Source organism: Balaenoptera acutorostrata, chromosome 4 (genome assembly GCF_949987535.1).
Source record: "Balaenoptera acutorostrata chromosome 4, mBalAcu1.1, whole genome shotgun sequence".
NCBI lineage: Eukaryota > Metazoa > Chordata > Mammalia > Artiodactyla > Balaenopteridae > Balaenoptera > Balaenoptera acutorostrata.
The window spans coordinates 122387791-122408154 of NC_080067.1; the positions used below are offsets into that span (position 1 = coordinate 122387791).

Consider the following 20364-nt stretch of genomic DNA (forward strand, 5'->3'; position numbering starts at 1 on the left):
GTGGTCTCGAGGCCTCCTCCGTTCTTGGGCCGAGGCGAAGGCATGTTCCCTGCTCAGGAGGAAGCCGACAGGACGGTGTTTGTGGGAAATTTAGAGGCCCGAGTGCGGGAAGAGATTCTTTACGAGCTGTTCCTTCAGGTACTGTCGGCGGGGAAGGGATGGCTGAGGGGCGGGGCGCGTCGAGCCGGAAGCGCAGCCGGAGGGGCGGGCCGCACCTGAACCATCCGGAGCCCGGCCCTCTTCCCTCCCCGTCCTGTGCCTTGGTTTTAATTTAGTTCCGCTTTGGCGCACCTGTCTCCAGGTGAGCAACTGGGTAGTGAAGTGACAGAGTGCGCCCCTTCCGCATCCCTTCCGCATCCCATCCCCACTGCAGAGTCCTGGGGTGAGCAGTGCCTGGGCCCCCTTCAACCCCCAGCCCTGAGTAAGGGCTTTTCAGAGGCTGCCTGGGCCTTGAGTGTGTTCAGGCGAAACACAAAACAGCCCTGTCGCTGTCTTGCTTCAGGTAAGAAGCACCTCACCCGTTACATCCCGCGAAATGAGAGGAATACATTTTAACATGTTTCCATATACATTACTTATTCCCCCCAAGCCCTTTTACACGGCAAGTATTTTTACTCCAGAATGATAAATGAGATTTGAAATGATCTGGGCAGCCAAATCATGACTGTGACCAATTGATTCCCTGGCCAGTTCCCTTTATTTCATACCAGGAGGATCTTATGAAAACTTTTCCAGACCTGGTACCTCCAGGATTAAAACTCCTGTCTCCTGTAAACGCTCACCTACTGTATACACATAGGTCTCACTTGCTAAAGAGATGTCTTCATTCAGCCATTCATTTAACCATTTAATGATCTACAATTATGTGACCAACAGTAAGTAAGGTGCTGGACATACAAATTTAAGAGACAGCCCTTGGTCTTCCTAAAAGGAGACATTTCAAATTAATTACCATGATTTAAGATAATCTGCAAAAAAGAGGGACACATAGTATAGAAAAGTTGTTTAGAGTGTGAATTCTGATGTCAGCAATGTGACTTTGGCCAAGTAAGTGAATAGCTCAGTGCCCAGTTTCCTCAAATGTCAACGGGAGTAATAGTATCCACAATATGATGTGGTGTGAAGATTGAATAAACTAATCCAGATAAAACAAAACTGAACCTGGCCCTTACTAAGTGTTTGCTGCTGCTGCCACTACTAATATCGCTACTATTACATTCAGTAATAATACTGATACTAACATCAAGAGAAATCAAGAGTGACTTCCTCTTATCAGAATAAGGGCAAGTTCAAAGGGAACAATAGCAAAACTAAATATCAAAGGCTAAGTATGAGTACCAGAGGTGAAAGGGGTTCTTTATGTAGTTTCTGAAAGGCTCTACCTTCATCTCTGAACTAAAGCACCCCTCTGTTAATTACAGATACACACAATTTGATAGGATTTCCTCCAGGAACTCAGTTTTCTTTCCTGGACATAAAACATTTTTATTATTTGAAAAATATTGTTGATTTTAAGGCTTTTATTCTTATTCTTCTAACTTGCTGTCTTTTTTAAACTCGGCTTTTTTAATCTACTCTAATACTTGTCTTTTCCTATGGTTATTTTTTCTCCCAGTATTACTTGAAACTTATCATTCTAACTTAAAAAAAGGGGGGGGGGGAAAGGAAGGTAGGGAGAGAGGGAGGAAGGGAGGGAAGGAGGGGGAGAGAGAGAGAAAGAAAGAAAATTTACAGTTCTTTTTCTCCAGGAGGCTTCTTTCATGTTGAGCCAACAAAAAAGGAGCAGAGGGGACTGATGAGGGGAATGGGATAGGCATGAAGGCCCCCATGCACATATATTATTTCTAGTCAGTAGGGACTGGATCTATATCAGTTGTGTGTGGATCTACAAGATAGATAGGTAGATCTCATTGTTTATAATTTCTCCCTAAACAAAATGTTCGTCTCTTTTAACAGTTCAGACAACCAAGCATACGTTTTTATTTTTGCCTAAGCCCTTCTGTATTCTAGAAGAATTTGCTAAAGTGAGGTATCTTTTAGGAAGTCTTCAACCCAGTAAAACTTAGCAGATCTTGACAACTGGCCACACTGTTTATGTGTTTCATTCTGTTTTAAAGAGACTAAAAAGTTTTGATGTGATTGTTGCTACTAGCAAGCCTTCTTGTTGGACTTTATCTTTAAAAATGCACGGTCATAGTTTTGAATTTGTGAAACTCAAAGCATGTAAGCACATTCTGTCCATTTGAGATTTCATATATTTAATATCAGCAGTGGAAAAGTACTGATTAAAACTGATTTATTTTATTACTATATATAGTTATCCTTTTTACTGGTTTCTTTCAAATTTCTGCTTATCCTTGGAAGAGTGGAAATCAGTTTCAATATCTTTGTACTTTTAACCAAGAAATACTGAAGTAGAGATTTCAAGGGGAAAGATAATGAATTCAGTTTCAAATATGTTGAGTTTGAAACACAATCACATGGAGGTCTCTAGGAGACTGTCTCCATGAATGAGGCATGAGTGGGCAAAATAGATTTGTTGATGCGGTGGCTGTTGAAGACAGAAGGGAGGGTGAGCTACTCTCTGGGAAAGTAGAGAATAAAAAAAGAAAGATTGAATCTTAAAATACAGCATCATTTTGAAGACGATAATTAACATTTTTCTTTAGACTAAAAGCAATTTCTTAATATACTTATCCAACTCAACAGAGATCAGTAATCAATCATTAAAGTGCAATGGAAAACTATGAGCCCTTCACCATTAACTCTTAGCTATTGTGAGTCTTGGTGAGCACTTCCTCAAATCACTATCATGGTGGAGAGGTAACATTCTTTTGGTTGTAATTAACACATTTTACAATAGTTGGCTCTGCTTTTTTACTCTGTATTGCTAATTATAGGTTTTATTATCAATAAAATCTGAATATTTTCCATTTATTTTATTTTATTCTATTTTAATAATACACCATGGAGTAATATTCTCCTGTTGTTGGATTTACAGCCTTCCTCATTTTTCATTCTTATAAATAATGCACCTAACTAAAAGTGTTAAACATATTAAAACATTTTTCCCTTTGGGAATATTTACCAAGTGGGATTACCAGATCAAAATACGGTTTCTATATAGATCAAAAATTTAGTTTCTCCTGTGAAAATGTTTAATCTTGTCAGAAAAAATTAGGCTTTGATGTAATGTTACCAGTTTCTTTAAGATAAGTCAAAGAACATTGGGTTTGTCATTTCAATTATTTTTGAGTTATACACTGTTAATATGTGTGGAGACAAAGTAGTATTTTAACCTTAGATTTAAATGCACTCTAAATTGTTTTGTTAGGCCTAACATAAGGGTAACATATCTTTCCTTTTAAGATTTGGAACTATTACCTAAAATTTCCTGATCTTAACACCATAAATGTTTTTTGATGAGCCAGAAAAATGCCAAGAAAGTGTGATGAAGTATGATATTTATTGTTAGGAAAATACATTATTAACAGAGCTACATAAAGCTGTTATTGCTTACAGATTTTTTTTTAGTCTAAAGTTGAGTATACTTGATTTTCTCAGTGTAAAAAAATCTTTAGATTTATGAGAAAATAATTTTTAAGTTTCTTACAGGCTGGGCCATTAACCAAAGTGACTATCTGCAAAGACAGAGAAGGAAAGCCGAAGTCTTTTGGGTTTGTCTGCTTTAAACACCCAGAATCGGTGTCTTATGCCATAGCTTTGCTGAATGGAATTCGTTTATATGGAAGACCAATTAACGTGCAGTATCGATTTGGTAGGTTTTGTCACTGATGAATCTTCCAAGTGTGTTTTGTTGGTGGGGCTGTTCCCAGAGGTGTAAACATTTTTGTTTTCTATATTTTAGCCTAAGACCAAAAGAGTGCCCCTGTAGTCTCTTAAAATTTCTCAGAACACATTCATAATGTTATGCAATTAGTTAATATTACCAATTAGGTTGCCAACTCTATAGCATCTTTTCTGTATTAAAATTTTAAATGTTCTATTTTAATGTCAGCCAGCAAATAGCTATGATAGTTGCTACTGGCTGTTAAAAACTAAACAAATCTAAATGAACTGGGGACACACAACTCTAGCTTCTATATAGCAAGGCTATTTGCTTATCTTCTTGTCAGTGGTATCAAATATCTACTATTTGGAAGATAGGGTGGGTGCCTAGTCCTTCTCCTGGTGTTACCATGCTATACATATCACCCTGGATCTGAGTCCCTGTAAAAGCGCTGGCCAAAGGCTGACCCTTAATGGAAGAAAGCTTCCTGACGTGAACGGCCTCAAACGCCTTCTCCTGCTACACGTCAAGAACTGATCATCTTTGATTAGATGCCCAGAGAACATTGTACTATTGCTCTAGCCCTTTCATAGTTTGAGGGACCGATAGAGGCAATGCTTATGCTTTTGCGGCAATGTTTGCAATGCTTATGTTGCCTACCTCCCCTAATGATTCAGGTTTATTGATGTATCTCTTGTTTGTTTGGTTTTTATTCTTCTTGCTATACTAAAAAAAATAAATAAGAATAAGAAAACAATGCCTTGTTGCAAAGGAAAAGCATAACTTTGCATTTCGTTTTGTTTTATTTAGTCTTTGCAAAGATAATTAATTGGTTGCATTATGCTCTCACGTACTGTCCTGTTAACTCATACTGACTGGTAAAACGGGCCAGGCCATATCGTGTTCTTACATATCCCCAGCCAGCTGCTCATTATCCTCTGTCAGGTTGCATTCACTTCTGTCAGTACAGTTTAGAGAACTCATGCCTTCTACACAGGAGGCAAATAACACTGATTATTTACCATTTTTAGTTTCCAGGTGTGTATTTGCCATTTTTAATTTCCAGGTGTGTAGAACCAAATAGCGTCACCTGTCTTATATGGCCCCATGTCAACATAATTCTTTTCTACACCTATTGCTTTGGACAAAGCTTGGTTATAATTCAGTCATTTATAGTGATGTAAACAACCTATAAATATTACTTGGGAGATCAAAGATATATTCATGTATCTTATATGGAATTTTTAAAAATGGTTTAATGTGAGAACTCCAAAAACTTGTACCATGAAGTAATCTGTTATTCTGTTTCTTTTAAAGGGAGCTCTCGCTCTTGTGATCCAGCTAACCAAAATTTTGAGAGCTGTGTTAAGATAAATTCACACAGCTACAGGTAATTAAAAACATTTTTTTCAGAAAGGTAAAGCAAATAAATATGGTCTCACGCCAGGAAGGGTGTTTATATATTCTGGACTACTGTAAAACCTTACTATTTAGACATAGGATAATATTAAGGAATTCATTTTTCCTGAAAACATGAAAAGCGACAGAAAATATTTTCATTTAAAGTTCAGTCAATATTTTCTGCAGTAGGTGGGAGAGATATATATTTGTGGCATTCTTTATAGGTTACTGCGTACTTTTCATAACTGTTAAATCACTTAAGCATCCAAAGTCTCATTGCGATGGATCACAGAGACACTATTATCCATATTTTATACTTGAATAAACATAGAGATGCAAAAGTTAACTAACTGCCAAGGGCACAAAGATGAAAAAGTGATAGTTGCTAGGCTTAAAATTAAGCCTTCTGACATTAAGCCACTCTACTGTTTATTTTACTATTTTTAAAAACTTCTCTATGGTAATTTTCAAAATATTCTCAAGTTTTGTGTAGGCTGATTTCTCGATGCAGTGGTAGCCTGCAAGGACACTCTCAGTTCAGCTATACCAAAGGTCATGGAACAGAAATTCTCCCAAACCAAAGTAACGTGCTCAAATAGCACCATTTAGTAAAGCAATTGAAAAGATACAGTCAAAAGCAAAAGGAAAGGGGCTTCCCTGGTGGCGCAGTGGTTGAGAATCTGCCTGCCAATGCAGGGGACACGGGTTCGAGCCCTGGTCTGGGAAGATCCCACATGCCGCAGAGCAACTGGGCCCGTGCGCCACAATTACTGAGCCTGCGTGTCTGGAGCCTGTGCTCTGCAACAAGAGAGGCCGCGATAATGAGAGGCCCGCGCACCGCGATGAAGAGTGGCCCCCACTTGCTGCAACTAGAGAAAGCCCTCGCACAGAAACGAAGACCCAACACGGCCATAAATAAGTAAATAAATAAATAAATAAATAAATAAAATTTAAAAAATAAAAGCAAAAGGAAAGATACTGGATAGTGAAAAGCAAAAGGAAAGATAGTGGATAGTTAGCATAAAGGGGCGGAAGGAGCATACTAGCTGAGTTCTGATTACACTAATATTCATATGCCCTGTTTCTCTCTCTGCTGCATCAACCTTCCCCACTGATAGTGTGGTCATGAACCCTAGAGTTGAGATTTGAGTAAGGAATTCCATTCAGATAGAAAGTTCCCGGAGCTAGTCTCACTCACTTGCTCTCTCAAAAAGACATAGGGGCAAATACACCTGGCTACGGAAGGAGCTAAGATGCTCACATGTTCTATCTGAGTTTCTTAGGCAGAACAAAAACAAGAAGAGCAGAATAACTGTTAGCTCATAGGTGCCATGATAAGGAGTAGGTATTTCCTTCCCTTTCTTTCTATGAGTAACAATCTTATTTGTTCCATCATATTTTCTATCCGATCTATCTGTGGCATCTCTTAAAACATACTAACTTATTTATTATGCATATTTAATATATATTATGAATTCTGCCTGTGTCTCCCAAGTCACTTGCTTATTCTGTTTCTAACACAGTTTCATTGCTATTTCATAAACTCATATTAGCTGAGTTTTGGCTGCACTAATATTCGTAGACCCTGTTTCTCTCTCTGCTGCATCAGCTTCATCAGTGTAGCGTACTTAAAGGCTACCCTAAGCATTTCTTGTGAGTTTCATCCATCCCTGTTGTTTTCTTGCTTTCTGTAGCAGAACTGAGTATTCTCCAGTAGGCTAACAACAGTTGAACCTCCCATGCCTGCTAATTATATCAGCCCTCCTAGGCATGGAAGAGTGGCCTCTTAGAACTGACAATTTCCCAGTCTTATCTTTAGGAGAAGTACTGCACTCCAAGTATGACACGGTGTGCTCCACGTCTTCATTCTCCCCCACATTTCGGTATCAGTGAAATAGAGACAAAATAGGTACTGAAACCAGACTGCCTGAATTTGAATCCTGCCTCTGTCACTTTATTAACCTTGGACAAATTATCACACTGTACCCCGTCTCTAAAATGAGGATAATACCTCAGAAGGTTATTGTGAGAATCAAATTTTATAATAAATTCAAGGTATTTAAAATACTGAGCACATAGCAAGTATCCAATAAATACTTTCAGCGAATGTTAGCAAAAAGGGGTAGTGATTCACTTCCTTCATATGAGAGGAACTATGGACTCATGAATTGAGCCATGTATGTAATATAAAAGCTTCCCCTCTTCTTCTAGTGGGAAAAGATACCTCTTTTTTCTCAGGAGTTTGGAAAAAACAAGCTATTGCTAGGTTTGGGGCAGAAGAAGAAAGACTAGATAAACAACTAGGAGATGGCAGTAACTCGCATTCTCTACTTATGTTTGATGTACTTTTAATCATCACAAATTCTAGGGTAGAAGATCAGAAATATGTGTATATTCCGTAATACTCCACTTCACTGGTTGTACCTTATTCTTCTAGTATGTGCTACATTATAAAGGAAGAATGGGAAAAGGTTATCATGTTCTAGAAGTGTTGTGCAGAGAGAAATGGTGCACTTGTTATACCCTATAGTCTTTCTTGGAAATGGGCTTTTGTGCCTGTTGTTGCCTCTTAGGCAATAAATAGTTCTGTTTTTAATAAATAGTTCCTCTATTAGCATTCTAAGGCTACCATAAAAAGTACTGCAAACAGAGTGCTTAAACACAGAAATGAATTGTCTCACAGTTCTGAAGCCTCAAAGTCCAAGATCAAGGTGTCTGCTAGATTTCTTTATCAGGGCTGTGAGAAAGAATCTGTCCTGTGCCTCTCTCATAGCTTCTCCCGGTTTGTTGGCAATCTTTGATATTCCTTGGCTTGTACAAGCATCACCCAGCTCTCTGCCTTCATCTTCATATGGTGTTCTCCCTGTGTGCATCCATCTCCAAATTTCCCCTTTTGATTATAATAAGTAAGGGTACCTGTTTAGCCCATCCTACTCCAGTATGACCTCCTCTTAGCTAATTACATCTGCAACAACGCTATTTCCAAATAAGGTCACATTCTGAACTATTGGGGGTTAGGACTTCAACATATAAATTTTGAGTTGACATGGTTCAACTCACAGCTCCTCCCAATTTACATGTGATTCCTCTGTGGAGACAACTATGCATGCCCTGAGATTCACATAGGAAAGATAGTGGTTTTAGAAAGTCTGCAGCTGTTTTCATAACGGTGCTAATCTCACCACCTGTGTTACTGGGTTGTATCTTCCCCACTCTATAACTTCATTGCACTTTTTATCTTGTTTCTTTTCCATCACTTACCCCACACACATGTTCCAATCTCCTTGAACTCTACCTCCAAATCATGCTGTTACATTTTTTCCCCTTCCTCTCACTGAAAAATTATCCTTCGCATCCTTACCTCCTGTTCACTTCTTAACCCCGTTGTTATGTGGAAGTTGTTCTTTTAAAGGTTATCAGGAACCTTCTGATCAACAATTGAGTAGCTTTGGTGCTTACCCAGTTTACTGTTCTGTAACACCCGACACTAAGTATTTCCTTAATGGAATGCATCTTCCACTGGCTTCTGTGATACTACTCTCACCACTTACCAATGCCTATCAATCTGACTGCTTCCTGTTGTTCTCCTGCCCTTGCCTTTGCCTCCACCTGCCTGTATTAATTTCACCCTTCCCCACAGTAAACTTCCTGTCCTAAGATTAGTAGTATTAGCATTAAAATTGTGGAATACAATGGAGCAAGTAGACTAATGACTAGCTGTAGAGTCTAGTCAGTATGCGTACCATTGGAATTTATTAGACATCTCCATAGAAGCAAATATTACATGTATAAATAAAACTTTAGGACACTACTGCTTTTAAATTAGGGATTGGTATTGTTTTAAATAGTGTGTGGAAGAAATCAGCAAATATGTGTTCATGTCAACATAAGAAGACCATTTAGGAAAGAACATAATTTTTGTAGTTAAACAGTGAAGATTCCTTCAAAAATAAACTGAGAAAATTTCTACCTTTCTTTCACTTTTTTTTTTTGTAGAAGATTGAATGCACCCTTGGTGATTATTAATGACTGGCTTTGCTTTCTTCATATCTAAGTGTTCTTTGTCTTTATACAACTATAACATTGATTAACATTTTCCTATCAGAACGCCAAATGTGACTCTAAATATTGAGATTTCAATATGTAGCAATTAGTAAGACTTGCAGTACTGCTGTGTCACTACATTATCAGTGTAATAATGATCGTGTGTTTAAAGTTATCCTAATTGAGTTCTTTTAGAGAAGCTCTTTTTTTAAAATTATGAAGACCTATCTTATTTTAAGAATAAAGGACATTTATGCATAGGAATTTTAACTTTGTGTTACTTCTTTTACGTCCCCCAAGAAATGAAGAAGTCGTGGGCAGAACTTCCTTTCCCATGCAGTTCTCTCCAATTAATAATGCAGCTTTACCTCAGGAATATCTTTTCTTTCCGAAGATGGTAAGTTTGATATGCCTTTGGTTCAATATGTAGCATGATACAAACTATAAAGAACATGAAAACTACTTGGAACTTAAGCTGCTCAAATCTAAACCTAGAATGAAGGCAGCAGCTGCCCTGAGTTCTATGCCCCAATGGCAGTCTGCTCTAATGCAATCATCTGAAATCCTACACATAGTACGTAAGCAAACAGCCAGTGTGTCAACAGAAAAGGAGCAGGTGCTAGTGATGATACACTGTGGTACAAGTAAAATTTGACTATAGAGTTCTCATTTAAATTGATACAGCCACAGTATAAAACAGTATGGAGATTGCTTAAAAAACTAAAAAATAGAATTACCATATGACCCAGAAATCCCACTACTGGGCATATACCCATAACCCATGTACCCCAATGTTCATTGCAGCACTATTTACAATAGCCAGGACATGGAAACAACCTAAATGTCCATCTACAGATGAATGGATAAAGAAGATGTGGCACATATATACAATGGAATATTACTCAGCCATAAAAGGAAATGAAATTGGGTCATTTGTAGAGATGTGGATGGACCTAGAGTCTGTCATACAGAGTGAAGTAAGTCAGAAAGAGAAAAACAAATGTCGTATATTAACGCATATATGTGGAATCTAGAAAAATGGTACAGATAGACCTATTTGCAGGGCAGGAATAGAAGTGCAAACGTAGAGAATGGACACATGGACACAGAGGGGGAAGGAGAGGGTGGGATCAATTGGGAGATTAGGTTTGACATAAATACACTACCATGTGTAAAATAGATAGCTAGTGGGAACCTGCTGTGTAGCACAGGGAGCTCAGCTCAGTGCTCTGTGATGACCTAGATGGGTGGGATGGAGGGGAAGGAAGGTCCAAAAGGGAGGGGATGTATGTATACATATAGCTGATTCACTTCATTGTACAGCAGAAACTAACACAGCATTGTAAAGCAATTATACTCCAATAAAAAAAAATGTGGAAAAAAATGACTATTTTAGAAGATATGTTTTTAGAATCAAATAATTTCATTTAGTAAAATATTTTGGTAGAATGTAATCATCAATCCAAATATATTGCTTTTGGACATGGATATTTTTAAAAATAAATTTCTTCTTTTAACTAAAGGCAAAGATTCTCAACTGGTCGAGTAAACTACATTATTTCCAAAGACTCTCAAAAATATGGTTCTGGCCTAGAAATCATAATGATGGTCTATATTGTTAAAGGGGAACTTATGAAATTTTTTTCTTCTAACTGCTCATTTTATACATAATAAAATTGAGGTTCAGAGGTATTAATCAACAAGCCCAAGATTATACAACTTGTTAATAAAAGATGTGGGACTATAACACAGGTACTCTGATTCACAGGATGTGATTTCTTGCAAACATCCAACATACATGTGAGCTTCAGATTTTTCAAATAGCCATTTTCACTTGGCAAACATAAGGAAAATTGATAATTTAACTTTTAGAAAAAACTTTTCATAGTTATAGTGAGATATTAATAAACAGCCAGTTCTTATCTAAGACTGTCAATATCTTCTTTCTGGCATTTTTTTTTTGTCTTTGATGAGATAAGAAACACACACACACAAGATCATGTTATCTCTATTAATCTTTAATCTACTTCGAGTTAAAAACTACTTTAAAAACAAGAAAGTGCCTATCTTAACAATTGAAAACTGCTGTACAATATGGTGGCCATCAGCCATCCATAAGGAGCTGAGTTTTAAATTTTTTTTAATTTTAATTAATTAAAATTTAAATTTAAAAACAGAGACTTGATTCAGTTATTGAAAAACTTTTAAGTATGTTTGAAAGAACTTGGGTAGTATATCTACTTTTTCAACTAAATTTTATGTAATCTAAATTCAGATGAAGTATTTTCAATGAAAATTTACCATCCAAATCAAATACGCTGTAAAAGGCACACCAGATTTCAAAGACTTAGTATAAAAAAAGTAAAATATCTCATTAACAATTTTTATATTGGTTACTTGTTGAAATGATAATATTTTGGATATTTGGGGATAAATAAATTACATTATTTAATTGCACCTGTTTCATTTTTATTTTCATATTGTGGCTACTAGAAGATTTAAAACTACATACGTGGCTTACATTATATTTCGATAGGACAGCACTAATCTGTATTGCAGTAAGCTATACACTACCTTGAATCTTTATGTTAACCATTTAAGGAAACTACCATATCCCTAGTATGAAAAGTCACTGTCCTTCATATACCAGCACATGGTTTGGTTTGCTTGTAGTTATTTGTGTAATGAATGTAAACTGTTAACTTTTTTTTTTTTTTTAACTTTGTGGGCTTGTTTTGGTAGATGAATGTTTGTGGGTTTTTTCCACAGCAGTGGCATGCATATAATCCAGCACTGCAGCTTCCTTACTATGAGATGACAGCACCACTTCCTAATAGCACTTCTGTGTCTTCCTCACTGAATTGTGTTCCAGATCTAGAGGCTGGACCCAGCTCTTATGAATGGGCTCACCAACAACCAAGTGACTCTGACCTTTATCAGATGAATAAACGCAAGAGGCAAAAACAAACCAGTGATAGTGATAGTAGCACAGAAAACAATAGAGGAAATGAATATAGCCAAAATTTCCGAAAGTGTAAGAAAAAAAGATACTAGTATTTACATTCTAATGAAATGTATCTACACTGGTCTTCATTCTCTTAAAAGAAAAGAAAAATCTGTATTCCACTAAATGACCAATTCCATGGCTTTCTTGTCTTCTTTGAAATATATAATAATATGACATCTGATTTGCTATTCAATTTTTGTCTTGAATGACAAAAACTTAAAAATAATATAGTGTGCTTTTTGTATTTGTAATGGTGTTGTTAACAAGAAATGCACTTTGAGTTGTTATATTTTAGTATTATAATGAACTTGCACTAAACTGTTAATCAAAAGTCACTTACTGAGCACTTATGGATAAGGCACCATGCTCTTCTAGACTCACCTGTAACCCTCGGCTGTAAATAGGCTGAGATGAGAAGTGGAGTGGTCAATTTTCTGAATGAAACTGGTGTAAATATTTGAGTTGCATGTTTTACCTAAGAAAACAGAATAAGCAGAGTTTAGTTTCCTCTATTACTAATATTTAATTTTTTATGTCTAAATATGTTGTCTCCGAGCCTTATTCTCATACACGTTTATTTAATAAAATGATGTATCACAGTGATACCAAAGGAAAGATGATTATCACATGGCTAGTTTTTGGTCCTTCCCTTTTCATATGATTGTGTATAAATAGGAATACCTGCCTTTAGTTGGCTATGTCATTATTTATTATCCACCTCTTTTGCCAGCTGGGTTTGAGAGGGTGTATTCGACACATTTAAATCTTGGCAATGAATAATAAATGAAATGATATTTCATTAATGTATGATATTTAATGTTTATCATCAAATCAAGTTTCCTATTTCTGAATCATTTATTTGCAGAAGGTAATTAGACTACATGTAAAATTAATGATTTATTTGGATGAGTTTGTTAACTTTGTAGCTCATCATAAACTAGAATGATGAAAATATTTATTTATTAAAGCTAATTGAAAGGATCTCACAACTTCATTGGGGGTTAACCACCCAATTCAATAGGAAAAGCCATTCTTTGATATTTCTTTTGTATGTTGCATAGCACTTTATAGGTATTTATTATTTAAAATAATAAAAATATTTTTAACAAAATGAGTAACTGAATTTAACTTTTGTTTATAAATATACAATGCAGTAGTGTTTTAAATGTAAATATTAGTCTATTTCCATCTGATCAACATGAAAAACTAAATTCTGCTTGATGTAGCTTGACCTATATAACTTCATGTTCCTGAATATTCAAACTAAAAAAGATGATCTTTTTTTTAAAAATTCACACTTTTGCAATTTAGAATCATACCAAAGGAAAAATATCTTTCTATGTAAATAGGAAATAATATATATTTAAACACATTAACTTCACCTCAGCCTTTCCTTCAACTCTTAAACCTTACAGTTTCCCTAAGGCCCAAATTATCTCATTGTGATTGACGTTATAGGGAATATATATATAAGAAATATCTTAGCAAGTAAGGGTGGCATATTTTTTTAAAAAATTATCTTGAAATATTGTTACATGATCTAAAATCTTAGTTGCAAGTAATTCTTGCAACTTCTTCCATCACAGGCAGGAATTATCTGGATATCAACTCTACCAAGTCAACCAATTTGAACCAAGCAGAAGGCAAATTCACCTATCTCCATTGGTGTATTTTGTTATTAGAAAATATAAAACTTTCCTTAAAAAGGTTAATATCATCTACAATCTTGTGTGATTTTAAATTTTCAATTTTCCCAATGTTATATCTTTGAGTTAAAAATTATTTAAATTATTTTCCTTCAGTATTTAAATTATCTTTCCAATTTTAATTCTCCATTCTCAAAATCTATTTATTTAAGTATATATGTACACATTCTACTTCAAATGCTAGAAGCTTGGAATTTGTGAACAATCATGTTTTTATTCTCATTCACTACTTTATTTTGTAAATGAGTTTCTGTAATATTGAAAAACAAGGCAGTTGAAGAACAAGACAGAAATTACATTTAAAGTTGGTCAAAAAGATGAATGCAGAACACACCCTTGAAATCTTTGCTGAAATGACACGTCCTGAGGTATGGTTTCAAATGTATTGCTGTTAAAACGAGTATATCACCTTTGAAATATTAGCATTAAATGCAGCTATAATAAGATAATAACTAATTTATTGTAACATGATTATTATAAAATTCTGATGTAATAATGTTTTTGGTAACAGTTTAATGAAATAAACAGCGTTAAGAATTATTACTGTTCCTTTAGCACCGTCCAGGTGCTGGGGCATTGTACACTGACATGTAGTCAACCCCTTCCTTTGTATCGCTAGGATAATAACTGATGGGTGATTAGAGAGTGAGATCTCTCCCTCTTGCCAGTACTTCCAAAGCAGCATCCCCAGACCTTTTTCTCCTGTGCCTACAGAGCATACCTGGGTGTCTCATTAGCACTGCAATTCAACACTTTCAATTTTACCCTAATTTTTTTCTCTCCAGATATTTTCTTCTTTGACCAACTTGGGCCAATATTCTACTATGGACCAGTTGCTGGCGGGTTTCGACAATTGTTGACCTCGTTTCAGTGACTTAACAGAGAGCTGTTCAGTCCCTCTTAGCCCACTTGCATGCTTCAATGGTAAGGAAGCACTCTTGATGTCAGACACTTAGAGAAATGAAAATAGGCCCATTTATCAGGATGGTGAACAAAATGAAAAGATAGATGTGACACTGGTTGTTCAGCTTCATCTCAATTTAAACATATTTAAGAGCTGGGTGTATTCTCCCTCAGGGTGAATGTGGCCTGTGGCAGATGTGATTTCAGTAGCTATTCCCGGAGGAAGACTTGGCTGTTTGGTTCCCAGTCTTCCGTCTCTCTAGGAAGGGGCGGAAGGCTGGAGGAGTAGAGTTACCTCCTATAATATCATCCTAAAGAACCGACGGCACACCAACTGCAGCCACTCCGGTCTGTGTTCAAAGCTCAGGAGCTTTAGAGTGTCCATATCCTACCACTATTTTCTATTTCTGTACATCCCAGTAAAGTTAGTTAAATCAGAATTGAGTTTGTCTCTCATTAATTTACGTACCATCAAGAAAAGTAAATTGATAGCATGGGTGTGATGTTGGTGAAAAATGAACACTAATATATAAATCTCTATAGAAATCACATTTAACTTCAGAAAGGTCAGAAAAACCTCTTTTTAACAAAGATGATATCTACATCTATACCTCAAGCCCACAAAAGTTCAGTGAGCACAGCCTTTCCAGTCTGCACTAAGCAATATTTGCTGAGGTGGTTAGTGATGATGTTTTTCTGCCCAATCAGGATGAGATCTATGAGGTCACATGTCCCCCCAGCTAACTGTGGGCTAAGTCTCTTTATTCCCAATCATGCCCAACCTGCAAAAATTACTTCATGTACATGCAGAAACTACCTTAACAAGTGAGACAAGTGATCTATTATCTGGTTCCTGGTAAAACTTACTTTCGAGCTTCCAGTACTACCTTGTTACATTATCAACAGGTTATATATTGATTAAGAAACACACAAGCTACTTGCATTGTAATTAGACAACATAACCAGTAGGTAAGGATACTAATATATTTCCTGTGTTATAAAGTCTGGGAAGGATTGAGCCCAAAAAGCCTGTATAGTATCTACTGCAAGGAACCCAGATCTAACAATAATTGGCACAGCTACTTGACCTTGCTTGAGGAGCTTAATAAATGAAAACATTTTTAGATGCATACTGTTGATCAGTTCAGCACACTAGTTGAATCCTAATAATTAATGTCTTTGCTTCTATTTTTAAATGAGAAAAATGGTAATATCCTGGATAGAAAAACAGCCCTCATCTCAGCCATCTATCCCAGCCTGAAAGTATCTTTGTTATTCTATTCCATCTCCAAGTCAATCACAAGTGAAACATTGCAGACTCTCCTGCATGCCAATCAAAACCCTGGGAGTTACTCTAGACAATTTTCTTCACTTTGTTTCTAAGTGGTTATTAGCTCCTCATTGTGAATTTGTCCAGGTTCTGTTCATTTCCTGCTGGGAGTTTTCATTAAGCAAACCAATCAACAATGAATGAATATCATTCTGAACAGAGATTTTGGTGCTGAGGTTACATCACTGAAAGAGTGCGGTCCCAACATTCCAGGAGCATGTGGTCTACTAGCATAGCTTGACAGGTAATTTCAGGATAACATTATAATATATATATATAACACATATATAACATGTAAACACACACTGCAGTGGGAGTGCATGAGAGTCTCCATTCCTCAAGAAAATAAATCCTGGGAGGACAGAGACTTGCCTGCTCATCCAACTACATTATTTTAGAAGTGCTTCTTTATATCAGAGAGATTTTCAATTAAGACATAAATTCAAAGATTTCTATGTTCTGAGGCCTCTGGATTTAGGGCAGTTGTGTCTTTGGAATATCTGTGTACTGCATTCCACAAAGGCTTTAGAATACTCTCCTTCCCTCCAAGCGCCTAGTTCTACTTTAGCCCACTTAGCTTTTGAAGGGAAGTCTTCTCTGGCTCCTATCAAGTCCTAAATATCAGCCAAGAAATGGCTCCAATTGGGCCATTTCTTGATCATTTGGAGGAGGGCCTGGGAGGGGGTCTGGCTGTTTATATACTCAGTGAAGAGGATTTTCTCCAAGGGGCCACCTGGCTTGTCATATGACTCTAATATAATCAGAGGTGGGAAGGACACTCTTTGGTAGCCCTATGAGTGGGATTGTGGATGGCCACCCATCTTTCTATTGCTAGTTCTTCTCTGGATGTAGTAGGATCTCCAGAAAGTGGGGGTGAAAAGGGTTTTATAATTTAGAAAGTCAGCTGCTGCACAGGATTCATTAATTCTTTGTGGTGGGGATACAGGGAACCTGCATAATGGGGATTTCATTTCATAGGAAGGCTTGAGGCTGGTTGGGCCTGATTGTTTTAGGCCTGATTACAGAGTCACCGAAAGTAGGTGGAATCAAAAGGGATGGTAAAATGAGCCTTGCTGTGCATCTCTGGGGCTTCAGCTAGAGCTACTTCTTGGTTGACAGTAGTCATGTGAATGACTTGACTGCCTCATGTTTTGAGGTCAGTTTTAAAAGCCTCCTATAATTGTTGTAAGGAAAGAGAGGTTAAAGCAGGTGGTTAGGTGGTCAAGAGATTTTCTGGGGAAGCCAGAGAAGTTTGGGGGATTAAAAGAATTGGTTGAAGAAGTGGGGCTGGGTTTGGAAGCAGGTAGATTTGGGACAGGGGTCCAGAGATCTAAAAGATCTTCTGCGGGGTCAGGAACAGGGAACTGGGGCTAAAGGTGAGTATAGGAGGGAGGCAGAGGAGAATTTATGGTGAACTTAAATTTTTGTCCTAAGTCTGACTTCTGCTGTTTGATTTTGTTAAGGGAATCTTTTAAGCCAGCTGTAATACTTTTTTGTGACCTGCTTTCAATTTGATCCTCCCAGAGGTACCAAGAGGGTATTTGTTTAGGCTGAGAGCTCTCTATAAATCCCCTTAAATATGAAAGTTTTATAAATCATAGGACCCATTGTCTGGCCACTGACACTTAGGATCTGCATAAGTATACCTGTTCAAATGTAACACAAACCAATAAGTCTCTTTTTGGGAAGACCTGGAGGTAACCTTCCAGGCTTAGAATATGATTTAACTATGTACACGAGAGGTGTCCCTGAAGAGGGCACAGAAAATGCAGCCTCCATAATCCAAAGTCACTCCCAAATATAGCTGGAAAGAAGGAGAACAAGTTGCTACCGGCAGTAAGAATGGTACTCCAGTCTCCCACAAAAGTGAGACACCTCTAATCAGGAACCATCTAATCCATGATTCCGGATGGGCAGTACTGAGAAAGGAATCTCAACACTACAAAGGCAGTGAGATAGGAAAGGTTTTAGATTAGACAATCCCCTGAGAGCTGATAATGGTAGCTCGTGTCTCAGAACCCTGACCTGACAGTCAACCTCATCCAGGCACAGACCCTATAATCTGCACCTCCAGCAGGCAGAAAATGGTTCTGACCATTCTCAAGAGAGAATGCTCTTTTCTGGAGCTAGGCCAAGCTCTCAGAACACAAAATCAAGATGGAAGGAGAGCCTCATCCAGTTTTATAGGTGACTCACAGAAAAGTTTGTCCAAGTGAACAGCAGTCCAGTGAGAATCGCAAACTCACTGGCCGATGAGGCCAGCTCAAACAACAGATTTATAAAACCTATGCCTGTATTCAACCCTATGATTCTCATTCTTATGAAAAACACTTTTAGACGGCACAATACAAAACAGTAACACAAAAGACAACGACAAATGGACACAATGATTTTCCCTGGGAAAGACTAATCCAAACCAAGAATCACAATACCCAGAGAACTAGTTCTAGCCAAAAAGTTTTTTTCTTGTAAATCTAAATTATGGATATTTCCCTTTTTAAAAGTCAAGGGAAAGTTCTTATTGCCCTCACTTAATTGGACACTTAGCAGAGACCCAAGACTGGTAAGAAAGCTTACTTTCTCTGGCTTTGTTGGAGGTTTCAAAATCTCAACTGCAGGGACTTCCCTGTCGGTCCAGTGGTTAAGACTTTGCCTTCCAATGCAGGGGGTGCGGGTTCAATCCCTGGTCAGGGAGCTAAGATCCCACATGCCTCGGGGCCAAAAAACCAAAACATAAAACAGAAGCAATATTGTAACAAATTCAATAAAGACTTCAAAAATGGTCCACATCGAAATGGAGCTAGAGACTGTCATACAGAGTGAAGTAAGTCAGAAGGAGAAAAACACAACGTATATAAATGCATATATGTGGAATCTGGTACAGATGGTACAGGTGAACCTGTTTGCAAGGCAGAAATAGAGACACAGACATAGAGAACAAATGTATGGACACCAGGAGGGGAAAGGGGGAGAGGGATGAATGGGGAGATTGGGGTTGACACATATACACTAATATGTATAAAACAGATAACTAATGAGAACCTGTTGTATAGCACAGGGAACTCTACACAGTGCTCTGTGGTGACCTAAATGGGAAGGAAATCCAAAAACAGAGAGGATATATGTATACATATGGCTGATTCACTTCGCTGTACAGTAGGAACTAACACAACATTGTAAAACAACTATACCCCAATTTAAAAAAACCAAAAAAACAAAATCTCAACTTTAGCCTCCAGAGTGAGTGGGGAGCCTGGAATACCCCATCCTCATTACCAGAACTGTTGGGAGAAAACAGTTCCTCTATCAACTTATGTCCAAGTGAGTGGGGACCTGTGAATTAATTAACAACATACAGATCAACAAGATGTATTGGAGTTCTCTAGAGTAACAGAACCAATAGGATTGGTTGGTTGATTGATGATTGATTGTAAGGATTGTAAGGATTGATTGTAATTGATTGTAAGAATTGTCTCACATGATATGGAGGCTGACAAGATCTGCGGTAGGCAAGCTGGAGGTTCAGGGGAGCCAGTGAAGTCGTTCCAGTCCAACTCAATGCCTGAGAGTCAGGAGAGCCAATGGTGTGCTTCCAGTCTGAAGGACATTAAAAAACCAATGTCCCAGCTTCAAAGCTGCCAGGCAGGAAGAATTCCCGCTTATTCAGGGAGAAGTCAACCTTTTGTTCTACTCAGGACTGTACCAGATTGGATGAGGATAACCTACATGAGGGAGAGCAATCTGCTTTACTCCATCAATTTAAATATTAGACTCATCCAAAAACACCCTCCCAGAAATACCCAGAATAATGTTTGACAAAATATCTGGGCACCCTGTGGCCCAGTCAAGTTGATACATAAAATAAACCATCACATAGGAGCAAAGTTTGATCCACATGCATGTGGGAACACTCTAAGGAGGGGTTCCCCAAATTGCCAGAGGTCATGGTTTATACACCAGTTTAACAAAAGGGGAGGGGTGGTTTAGAGCTTCAGTGGGAAAGTATAGAAGTTTCTATCAGGCTTGTTTACACAATTTTTCATCCAGGTGCTGGGGGCAGTCTCCTTCTGGGCTGGAAGCTCCCCCAAAGCGGAGTTTATGGCAGTTGAACTCTCACATTCCAGTGCTAAGGATCAGTCTTCTCCCAAACAGGAAACTCCTTCAGAGAGGGCATTATGGCTCT

The 20364-nt window shown here is 37.5% G+C and overlaps 1 protein-coding gene across 1 annotated transcript; it reads left to right on the top strand.

Annotated features, from left to right (window-relative positions):
* The first annotated feature begins 7 nt into the window (after positions 1–7).
* Positions 8–13300, top strand: RBM11 (RNA binding motif protein 11). Its single transcript, XM_028167369.2, has 5 exons — positions 8–138; positions 3616–3778; positions 5108–5180; positions 9536–9632; positions 12005–13300. Exons 1-5 carry the CDS (start codon positions 43–45, stop codon positions 12287–12289), a joined length of 714 nt encoding a protein of 237 aa, XP_028023170.1. The 5' UTR covers positions 8–42; the 3' UTR covers positions 12290–13300.
* Positions 13301–20364: the final 7064 nt, after the last annotated feature.